The sequence below is a fragment of the Podarcis pityusensis genome (assembly GCF_964106645.2).
Source record: "Podarcis pityusensis genome assembly, chromosome: 5".
NCBI lineage: Eukaryota > Metazoa > Chordata > Lepidosauria > Squamata > Lacertidae > Podarcis > Podarcis pityusensis.
This window is the reverse complement of record NC_138032.1, coordinates 23099963-23112122: the sequence shown is the minus strand read 5'-3', so window position 1 is coordinate 23112122 and position 12160 is coordinate 23099963. Positions and strand designations below refer to the sequence as shown.

At 46.0% G+C, this 12160-nt stretch overlaps 1 protein-coding gene across 27 annotated transcripts in view; it reads left to right on the top strand.

Moving 5' to 3' along the window:
- The window catches only part of MBNL1 (muscleblind like splicing regulator 1), a 185145-nt gene that overhangs the window by 129648 nt on the left and 43337 nt on the right, over positions 1–12160 (top strand). For all 27 annotated transcript variants that reach the window (XM_081008134.1, XM_081008136.1, XM_081008125.1 and 24 more), the window contains one exon: positions 10915–11085. In XM_081008134.1, the coding sequence (XP_080864260.1) occupies positions 11017–11085 (69 nt within the window). In that variant the 5' untranslated portion in view covers positions 10915–11016. The remainder of the gene's footprint in view (positions 1–10914; positions 11086–12160) is intronic.

Here is a 12160-nt window from a genome sequence, read left to right as displayed (position 1 = left end):
ATGCATTACTCAGATGCGACCTTGCTATGGACAATTGTCGGTTGCTTGTTGTTGTTGTTTAATCGTTTAGTCGTGTCCGACTCTTCGTGACCCCATGGACCAGAGCATGCCAGGCACTTCTGTCTTCCACTGCCTCCTGCAGTTTGGTCAGACTCATGTTTGTGGCTTTGAGAACACTGTCCAACCATCTCGTCCTCTGTCGTCCCCTTCTCCTTGTGCCCTCCATCTTTCCCAACACCAGGGTCTTTTCCAGGGAGTCTTCTCTTCTCATGAGGTGGCCAAAGTATTGGAGCCTCAGCTTCAGGATCTGTCCTTCCAGTGAGCACTCAGGGCTGATTTCCTTCAGAATGGAGAGGTGTGATCTTCTTGCAGTCCATGGGACTCTCAAGAGTCTCCTCCAGCACCAGAATTCAAAAGCATCAATTCTTCGGCGATCAGCCTTCTTTATGGTCCAGCTCTCACTTCCATACATCACTACTGGGAAAACCATGGCTTTAACTATACGGACCTTTGTTGGCAAGGTGATGTCTCTGCTTTTTAAGATGCTGTCTAGGTTTGTCATTGCTTTTCTCCCAAGAAGCAGGCGTCTTTTAATTTCATGGCTGCTGTCACCATCTGCAGTGATCATGGAGCCGAAGAAAGTAAAATCTCTCACTGCCTCCATTTCTTCCCCTTCTGTTTGCCAGGAGGTGATGGGACAGATGGGACAGATGAGGAAGTACCTCTGTGTTTACTCTTTCCATGGCTCCCACGGCAGATCCCAGCATCTGTAGAGTTCAAGCCCTTTGAGCAGAACCCGTTGCGTGACGTGGAGATCTGGGGCAGTCTTTTCAGATCCTTTAGCACAGAAAAGTTATAATTGCAAAAGCATAGCAGAACCAGTATGAGCGCAGGAGGGGTTTTGTTGCTGATGGTTCTTTTGATGGTTATATCTAAGTGTGGGAAAAGTAACAGGCCTCTCTAATTGATACTTTCCTTCCGCAAATATTGCACACCATGTGATGTTTTCAGTACTCTGGCTGCTGTTATCCAGTCATATGATTATGCCAGTCGATCTCTGTTGCTGCATAGTTTCCCCCAGTGTTTACCCTACTCTGTACTGCTCCTGAAATTGTATGTGTACGTTTTTACGTACTTGCCTACCTGCAGTATTCATGTATCGACAACAGGCTCCAATGACAATAAGTGAAAATTGAAAGGTAGTAGTAACACAATAGTAAGAGCCTTGCACAGGGGTGGACGTTGGTGGTAGGGATGTGGGATAAATTCATTCAGTGCACATTTTTCAGAACCAACTTAATTCACACAAGGAGCAAACTGAAATTCAGCTAGCCTCCAGAATTTCTCCCAATTTTGCACTGCGATATTGGGGGTAAGCATGCACACAAGCGCATAGATTAGCGAAAATAGTATTTCCAAATGGATTCCATTAAGTGAAAATGCTTGTGAAATTGCACATATTGGGAGAAATGCACACAAGAATGCACACAAATTTTTGTGTGATTTTTTTTTTCTTTGTAGAAAAGTTTGCATACTGATGCCGAAATGGAGTGAACTAGAAAAAAATGGGAGAAACTTCTGCCCTTTCCATAGAGAACATGTTGCCACACTCACCTTAAGTTTTCTGTTACTTAGCTACCCAGGTTAAGGATGTACCAGCAATTTCCACCCCCATGCATCTCCTCACCTGTGCAAGTGGACATTCTGCAGCTCCTGGCTTTTCCAAATGCAAATGTGGGGCTGAAGGAGTCTTTGTGGGGGGGGGGGGCGGCCTTCGGTAGCAAATGTCTTCTGCCCAGTCCTGTTGTTCTTAGGAGACCTAGAAAGCATGTGTGTTTGTGGACCTAAAACTTGCATCTGGCACATTTAGCCACATTTTACAATGCAGAAAGGGCATATAAGTTCCAGGTAAAGTTAAATCACACTGATTTCATTGGGGAAGTTTGAATCACCTGAGGTCGAAAGAGAGAAATCAGCAGTGCGCTTGGTCTGAAAGTGCTTAACTTTGGGTAGGTTTTGTATTCACTGGAGTAATTGTGGGGTGGTGCCGCATTCTAGGAAAAAGCTCAAAACCGGTTAATGTATATTCTTCAGAAGGGTGTTACCCCCCCCACTCCAACCTCCCTGTGAATTCCAAACACCTTGAATCAGAAAGCTTCAAAGGTACTTGCTTCTTCAAGGCTCGTGCAAACTTCTCTGGCCTGAAGAGACAACTGCACAAAATTCTTCAGAGGGCCACTGTTCTCAGGTTCCCAAGCTTTGTCCAGTTTATGTTGATAGAGTGCTTGACTCAGAGCACACCCCCCCCACCCAGCCTCAGTGTGTGGTCTGTATAGCCACCCATTGCACATGTGCAAGATGCTCAGGAGAAGAAATCGATCTCCATACATAAAAGTGGAACGCGTCAAATTCTGCAAACCTCAATTGATGACACACATACCTGGATTTCAACTGTTCGTTCATCAGCTATAATGCAGCTGTTACCTATGGTCAGCAATGGGGAACCTGCACCCCTCTAGTTGTTGCTGGACTCCCAACTTCTACCAGTCCCAGGCAGCCATGGTCCAATGGTCAGGAATAAAGGGAGTTAGAGCCTGACAGCACCTGGAGAGCTGCAGGTTCCTCTTCCTCACCTTGTAGCTCCTCCCCCTGGGGTCCATGCATAGAATCCAAACTTGCACATATGGTTCACTCCTTTATGCCTGGAGAGGTGTCCTCAGATGGGCCTAGAGCGCCCTCCAGTGGTGGAAAACAAAAACATTGCTGAAAGTTACTCCTTCCCCCTATTTTTGTGTGATTTTCATTGTTGTTGTTGTTTAGTTGTGTCCGACTCTTCGTGACCCCATGGACCAGAGCATGCCAGGCACTCCTGTCTTCCACTGCCTTCCGCAGTTTGGTAAAACTCATGTTCGTAGCTTTGAGAACACTGTCCAACCATCTCGTCCTCTGTCGTCCCCTTCTCCTTGTGCCCTCCATCTTTCCCAACATCAGGGTCTTTTCCAGGGAGTCTTCTCTTCTCGTGAGGTGGCCAAAGTATTGGAGCCTCAGCTTCAGGATCTGTCCTTCCAGTGAGCACTCAGGGCTGATTTCCTTCAGAATGGATAGGTTTGATCTTCTTGCAGTCCATGGGACTCTCAAGAGTCTCCTCCAGCACCAGAATTCAAAAACATCAATTCTTCGGCGATCAGCCTTCTTTATGGTCCAGCTCTCACTTCCATACATCACTACTGGGAAAACCATGGCTTTAACTATATGGACCTTTGTCGGCAAGGTGATGTCTCTGCTTTTTAAGATGTTGTCTAGGTTTGGCATTGCTTTTCTCCCAAGAAGCAGGCGTCTTTTAATTTCGTGACTGCTGTCACCATTTGCAGTGATCATGGAACCCTGTGAATTGTCTAGTCCAACCCCCTGCAATGCAGGAAAACGCAGCTGTCCCATACTTGCAACTTGGCACTATCAACACGGCGCCCTAACCAGCTTTACTATCAAGCAGTGCACTGATCCTCTGTGGTTGCACATAAAAGTTTCCACTTGGTTCTGTAACTCTGAGCAATCAGAGCTCCATAACTGCATGGAACTCTATATGTGTACAGGCTAGCCCCCCTCGCTCCAGACATTTGCATTACAGATGAGGATGCCAGAAGGAGGGGCTATTCAGCATGGCATCACTTCTGGTTTGCGTCTTGGTGCTAACCATGAGTGCAGTGCCCTGATAGGGCTGTTGTATCTTATAGAAACAGAATCTGGCATCAGCGCCAGGTGTGGACTATCTTTCATCCAACCAACTTCTGTAATGAGTTTCATGCTGAAAGGAGATTATTTTAGTTTACCAGTCCAGACTGTATCCTATCTCCCTGGGATCAACTTGTATATTTGTTCCTGTCTTATTTAGATGATATATTTAGCTAATTAGGCCATTTTTTTTATTGCCACTGGAGGGACACTGCAGGAATCGCATAGATTTTGTGCCAAAGAGGATGAATTCTAGAGGAGATGCATTCTCTGCCAGAGATCTGCATTGATTTAAATAGGCTAACGGTACACATGGGGGATGGAAAATGGGCTTAAACACGCATGCGCACACTGACAACAAACCGTCATGAGTAATTGTTAGTACGAATGCATGGAAATGCATTAGGTTTAAAAGTGTGCATGCGTGAGTTGACCTGGCAAGGAAATTGTGTTTGGTCTCTTAGGGTCGTTTACATTAAATATATATATTTCAGGGTTGCATAATGGCACTGGTGATATATAAACTCTCCGGTGCTGATGTGATTGGTTGTGTGATAACTTGGGGTCTTTCTCAGACGCCTCCTGCAAGCCTCTCTCTGATCCTCCATCATTCCCCTCCTGTCACATTGCAGTCCCTGCTTCTTCTACAGTGCTATTTTGCCGCCCAGTGAATTCACACATGTGAAGAAATTCATGGAGGGCTCTTAGTCTTTATGGCTATGGAAGAACTTTCTGATGGCAAGAGTGGAATGGACTCTCTTGGAAGGTGGCTGGCTGTTTCTTCACTGGAGGCTTTGAAGCAGATATTAGGTGGTCATCTGTCATGGATGCTTTAGTTGAGATTCCTGTATTTCAGAGGGTTGGATTAGATTACCCTTGAGATATCTTCAAATTCTACAATTCTATGAATACTTTCAAGATCAGCTGTTGGGAGAGGGCTATTGCACTTGTGTGGAGACTTTTCAGACATCTGGTCAGCCACTGTGAAGAACAGGTTAGAAACATAGGAAACTGCTTTATATTGAACTAGAACACTGGCCAACCTAGGTTAGTATGCTTACACTGACTAGTCGTAGGGTTTCCAAGGTTTCAAACTAGAATCATAGAATCATAGAGTTGGAAGAGACCACAAGGGCCATCGAGTCCAACCCCCTGCCAAGCAGGAAACACCATCAGAGCACTCCTGACATATGGTTGTCAAGCCTCTGCTTAAAGACCTCCAAAGAAGGAGACTCCACCACACTCCTTGGCAGCAAATTCCACTGTCGAACAGCTCTTACTGTCAGGAAGTTCTTCCTAATGTTTAGGTGGAATCTTCTTTCTTGTAGTTTGGATCCATTGCTCCGTGTCCGCTTCTCTGGAGCAGCAGAAAACAACCTTTCTCCCTCCTCTAGGTGACATCCTTTTATATATTTGAACATGGCTATCATATCACCCCTTAACCTCCTCTTCTCCAGGCTAAACATGCCTAGCTCCCTTAGCCGTTCCTCATAAGGCATCGTTTCCAGGCCTTTGACCATTTTGGTTGCCCTCCTCTGGACACGTTCCAGTTTGTCAGTGTCCTTCTTGAACTGTGGTGCCCAGAACTGGACACAGTACTCCAGGTGAGGTCTGACCAGAGCAGAATACAATGGCACTATTACTTCCCTTGATCTAGATGCTATACTCCTATTGATGCAGCCCAGAATTGCATTGGCTTTTTTAGCTGCCGCATCACACTGTTGGCTCATGTCAAGTTTGTGGTCAACCAAGACTCCTAGATCCTTTTCAAATGTACTGCTCTAAGCCAGGTGTCCCCCATCTTGTATTTGTGCCTCTCATTTTTTTTGCCCAAGTGCAATACTTTACATTTCTCCCTGTTAAAATTCATCTTGTTTGTTTTGGCCCAGTTCTCTAATCTGTCAAGGTCATTTTGAAGTGTGATCCTGTCCTCTGGGGTGTTAGCCACCCCTCCCAGTTTGGTGTCATCTGCAAATTTGATCAGGATGCCCTTGAGTCCATCATCCAAGTCGTTGATAAAGATGTTGAATAAGACCGGGCCCAAGACAGAACCCTGTGGCACCCCACTAGTCACTCTTCTCCAGGATGAAGAGGAACCATTGATGAGCACCCTTTGGGTTCGGTCAGTCAGCCAGTTACAAATCCACGGAGTGGTAGCATAGTCAAGACCGCATTTTACCAGCTTCTTTACAAGAATATCATGGGGCACCTTGTCAAATGCCTTGCTGAAATCAAGGTAGGCTACATCCACTAGAGTAACTTTAAATACCAGGGATTGCTCACAGGACCTTTTGTGTGCAAAGCAGATGCTCTACCAAGGAGCTACAGCCCCTCTTTGATTTAGGATGCTAGATTTGATGGGTCTTTAGTCTAACCCATGGCTCTTATGTTCTTAAGTTCCCTTGGCCTTGTTTATCTGACTCACTGTTTTCGAGCCTCTTGGGCTTGCTGATCAGAAGGTCGGCAGTTTGAATCCGTGCAACAGGGTGAGCTCCCGTTGCTCTGTCCCAGCTTCTGCCAACCTAGCAGTTTGAAAGCATACCAGTGCAAGTAAATAAATAGGTACCACTGCGGAGGGAAGGTAAACAGCGTTTCCGTGTAATCCGGCAGTCACCATGGTCCTCCATGCACCAGTAGTGGTTTAGTCATGCTGGCCACATGACCCGGAAAGCTGTCTGTGGAGAAACGCCAGCTCCCTCGGCCTGAAGCGAGATGAGTGCCGCAACCCCATAGTCACCTTTGACTGGACTTAATCGTCCAGGGGTCCTTTACCTTTTTTACCTTTTACTTTCACTCAGAGCTAATAAGATGAACATTGCTGCCTTCGTGCAGAAACTTTCAGAAAGCACTCCCCAAAGGCTGCACTCCACACAGGAAACATAGCACATGAGAGGCCCCAAAGGCAGCTTGTCAGGCAGTCAAAAGGTTTGCATTATCTTCACAGAATCACCAGGTTTGTTGGACCTGGATCTTAGGAGCAATGTGGGAGATGCTAAAGGGTGATGTGGTCAAATTTCAAGATCCTGGGCAAGAGGGGACACTGGCTTACTCCAGCAGATGCTCTACCAATGAGCTACAGCCCCACTTTGGTCTAGGATGCTAGACTTGGTGGGTCTTTGGTCTAATCCAGGGCTCTTATTTCTTAGGTTTCCTTGGCCTTGTTTATCTGACTCACTGTTTTCGAGTCTCTTGGGCTTGCTAATCAGAAGGTCCTTCAGCAGGTTCTTCTTATGGTTCCCAAAGTAGAGAAATGGCTACAGTAAATCCTGTTGTTGAAAAGTTAATTGCTTCATTCACCGGTTAATTCAGGTTTCCCATTTTGCACACACTAAGCCTGTTTAGCTCAACGTCTAGTACACTCCACCCCTCCCACGCTGCATAAAAGGTAAAGGTAAAGGGACCCCTGATCATTAGGTCCAGTCGTGACTGACTCTGGGGTTGCGGCGCTTATCTCACTTTATTGGCCGAGGGAGCCAGCGTACAACTTTCGGGTCATGTGGCCAGCATGACTAAGCCGCTTCTGGCGAACCAGAGCAGTGCACGGAAACGCTGTTTACCTGCCCGCCGGAGCGGTACCTATTTATCTACTTGCACTTTGAGGTGCTTTCAAACTGCTAGGTTGGCAGGAGCAGGGACCAGACAATGGGAGCTCACCCCGTCGCGGGGATTCGAACCACTGACCTTCTGATCGGCAAGTTCTAGGCTCTGTGGTTTAACCCACAGTGCCACATGTGTCCCACATTCAACCCTAGACAGAAAGTCTGCTTTTTTAAAAGTGTGGTGTCTGTTGACCTCCCGCATTCTCTGCCTCAATAAGCTGTGGCCATTCTGTATTTCTTCTATGATGTTAGATAAACCTCCTCCATATTTGACACATTTCACGGCCTTGGGTTGATCCAGACTGGGGTTTCCAATGTAGTGGTGAGAATGTGTTTTGAAAGGCATATCGGCATAGTCAGTCGGTTTGATTGACTGTTCTACTGCTGCTGCTTAACCCCCAACAAGATCTCAAGAATTATGTAAAATCCCATCATCAAACATACTGTGTTATGCAAATGCCAACTGGCTAGCTGCAGAAATGAGAGTCATGTGTGCTTGGCTGCTGAGAGCAGAGGCAGATGGGTTGAAATAAATCATATACACTGACACAAGAGAGCTTTGGGTTGGATCACTGGCAGACCTATAACAAGGAGAAGCTTTGTAGCTTTCTGTGCAAAAGTACAACATAAGGGCATGTTGTACTGCATTAATTTGTTCTTTTTAAGAAAAGGGGGTGGGGAGAGTAAAGCAAAGCTTGATGCAAGCAGCCCTTTGCTTAAATTAAGGTTCTGTTTTTCACTGCCACGGCTGCTTTTTGGATTGATTACTACGGAAAAGAAGGGAATTGGAACCTTTCAGATTAAGCCATTTGTTCTGCCAAGAAGAAATTTGTGCCTCTTTATATCTTTGTTTTTCGCGTGTCCCTGGGAGAATAGACTCTACCGTTATACATTTAACCGTGATCATTGGAAACATTAATTTTGTTGACTAATTGCTGTTTTTCAAGATGAGAGTGCGTCTGAAGGGGGCTTGTTTCAGGGACCAGATGTGCTCATTCAGCTCAGTCAATCCCCACAAGTCAAATAGGGACCTGAGCTCAGCCAATCTGCAGTGGCCTCGTCTGTGTCTGCCGTAGCAATGAGGGAGACCATGGGGCAGACAGGGGCAGAACTGTAACACTGAAGGGTGGTGTCAGTATGGAATAGGCGATGTTACATCACCCATAATCAATATTTTCTCCCTGCACATTTTTTCTCTCTCTCTCCTTTTACTGACTCATCCCAGCCCACTCTTCTGCTTGAATGGCAAAGGGTTTTGCGTTCCCACCAAGGCCCCACAGAATTTATCTGTTTAAATTCTTTTGAAACTATGGAGCGAGGTCCACTTAACCACCCGCCTCCATGGAAGCCCTGGGCACAGAACTTTCATTTGTCCAGTGGGGCTGCCTCCCCCCACCCCCAAAAAACCCTTGCCCACTGAAATTGGCTCAGGAGTGGTATTGGAAGAACCCCCACAACAGTGTGTAGGTTATCATTCTACCTGGAAAGCTGGGATGCTTCCACTGGCAGAACGATGGGAAGAGTATGATGCTGAATTTCACCCACCACATGCGCACACACTTATATATGCGCCCCCATACATGTACATACTGATCATTGTCTCAGACCCCCGTTACAATTCTGTGATGCCCAAATGTCTCTGTGACCCCCAGTTTGGGCAGTGAAGGACCAAATATATGCTTTTTTTAAAAAGGTGATTGTCCACGCCCACTTTTGCACTCTGGCCACACCCATTTTGATGTGACAACCCCACCCCCCATCCCGGGTTCAGTATGGGTCAGTCAGGCCTCAGCCCATAGAAGCATAGTGGCCTTCAGGAGTGGGGACGTTTCTCTTCATTTTGCATTGGGCGGTATCTAGCGTGTGGTCTCCAGAAAATTATTGACATTTGTGACATGACATCTGCTTTAGACTACACTGATGTGAATTCTTATCTGGGACTGAGTCTTGTTGAATACTGTAGGATTTGTAAAATTAAGAATGGGGTTTGTGCAGCCCACTGGGGAAGCAAGCCCCATGAGGTTCAATAATTCTTTGTGCAGGATTGGGCCATACAAGCCGTTCTGCTCTGCTGTATCCTTAGAAAGGTCACAGAGAATAGGATCAGTGACATATAGAGTTACTTATCTGCAAGAAGATATAGTACAGAGATGATCTTGTTACAATAAATGGAAAGTATGAAACTGACCATTAAATTCGACGGAAGGTTCTGTATACAATTCATTTTTATCGGTCATATGCTGCTCTATTTTAATTTTTTCTCTCTGAAAGGTTTTCGGAATTGGAGGTGGGACTTGGACATTCTGTTCTAAGGCGTTGTTCTTAGCTGAATGAGAAGAATACTTTATTTCGTTAACGAAAGAAAGGCATTACCCAGAAGAGCAGTTAAATTTAAACCTGAAACTTGTGCTTGTGGGTAGGGGATTTTCTTTGGCTGTGTCATGTTTAAACTCAAGAGAGTCAATGGCTAATTGCAGCTGCTAATATTACTCAAGGTTTCATCATTCTCTGCAGTGCCCTGGGCACCGTCCTTTTAATTCAGACAAAATCTGCACATGAACAACACACAGTGCTATGCGCCACTCAAAAATTTGGGCTGTTGACCTTCTCCTAGTTGTGCATGCTGAGGCCTTGTTGTGTATTGAGCTAATCTGTTAAAAGACAAGGGTATCGCCTAGGACTTAGCACAGGCAAGGCCAAACTTGGCCTTCCAGCTGTTTTGGGACTACAACTCCCATCATCCGTAGCTAACAGGACCAGTGGTCAGGGATGATGGGAATTGTAGTCTCACAACATCTGGAGGTCCAAGTTTGGCCATGCCTGACTTAGAAGGAATCCAAATTTGACATTACCTCACTGTGCTTCGGAAGATGTTTTCTCCCTTACCTTTCCATGAAGTCTTGTCACCAGCATTATTAGGAAGTAGCTTTGAGAGGCAGGATACCAAATCTAAATTTTACTATGTCTGTACAAATATACCCATTTATTTAAGAAGGGCTGTGGCTGAGTGGTAGAGGCACATACTGTTAGTTTGGAATGTCCTAGGCATCTTCAGGATGCACCACAGTGGTGCAGCCTTAAATCATAATAGTGGTGATCTTCTCCTTCTTTTTAAACAGATTCATATCATCTAGTAGAAAATGATTCAACTGGACATCTGATATGATCTGCCCTATTTCTCCCAGATGGTGGCGGTACATATAGCAAATATAATTGCTGGTTGTACGCCAATGTTAGGTTGTTTTCCATGGTGATGTTGACATCTGGGAACTGTGCTCAGTTAGTTGTGGTATATGGCTGCTATTTTTTTATATATATAAAAAAGTGTGCTGGAAAACAGCACTTTGAGGCAGAGGTGAGGTACTTCTGACCCTTCCTATGTCATCGGACTACTGCCTAAATTATCTCTGACCACTGGCCATGCTGGCTGAGGCTGACGTGGGTTGGAGTTCAAGAACGTCTGAAGGGCCCCAGGTTCCTCCAACTGTTTTTGTGCCTCAGAATAGCTCACCCAGAATAATTAAATGTATTAATCAATAGCAGACAAACCTAATTAGTCTTCTTCTCTTTTGCTGTGTTCCAGGGACGATGCTCAAGGGAGAATTGCAAATACCTTCACCCACCGCCACACTTAAAAACACAGTTGGAGATCAATGGACGCAATAACCTGATTCAGCAGAAGAACATGGCCATGCTGGCCCAGCAGATGCAACTAGCCAATGCCATGATGCCTGGTGCCCCGTTACAACCAGTGGTGAGCATCGTTTGGACCTTTCTTCTCTTGTGTCCCAGTGCACTGTCTGTGCTCTAGTCTTACTCTCTGCCAGTTGTAGATGCAGTTGTGTGCACTCAGTATAGGTTAAATTAGGTGATAGACGCAATCGCTCACCCAGACTTCAGTGTGGTGCATCTGCGATATGGAGAGCCAGGCTAGCCAAGCTGGTCCCCTCCAGATACTACGATTGACAGCTCCCATCATCCCCAGCCAGCATGGCCAATGATCAGCGATGGTGGGAGCTGGTGTCCACAATATCTGGAGAGTTAACTGGGTGAGCTCAAAGACCTATCTTGCCCACCTGCAGCTGTGGGCCCTGCCCGCATGGTGTGATGTGTTTCTGGCATGTAGCTCCATGGGTTCATCAAAACTGAGCCCCTGAACTTCAAACAGCTGTCGCTCCAAGCAGGTTCAACCTCAGTTACTCAAGATAACCCTCCCAGTGGTTTGCACAGAGGGAACAGAGGAACTAATTTCCCACACACCTGAAACACAGCATCTTTTGAGAAGATCCTAAACCTCTATAACTCCACCACTGATTTTTCTCGTGGTGGAATGCCATGCTGTCTTGCTCTGCAAGCACGGGAACATGACAATAATAATAATAATAATAATAATAATAATAATAATAATAATTTATTATTTCTACCCCGCCCATCCGGCTGGGTCTCCCCAGCCACTCTGGGTGGCTTCCAACAGAAGGTTAAAAATACATTAAAACATCAGTTATTAAGAACTTCCCTAAACAGGGCTGCCTTCAGATGTCTTCTAAATGTCAGTTGTTTATTTCCTTGACATCTCTGATGGGAGGGTGTTCCAGAGGGCGGGTGCCACTACCGAGAAGGCCCTCTGCCTGGTTCCCTGTAACTTCGCTTCTTGCAATGAGGGAACCACCAGAAGGCCCTCGGCGTTGGATCTCAGTGTCTGGGCAGAACGATGAGGGTGGAGACGCTCCTTCAGGTATACAGGACCGAGGCCAGGATCCACATGAGAAGCTGCCTCATACTGAGTCAGACCACTGGCCCATGTAGCTTAGTGCTGTCTACACTAACTG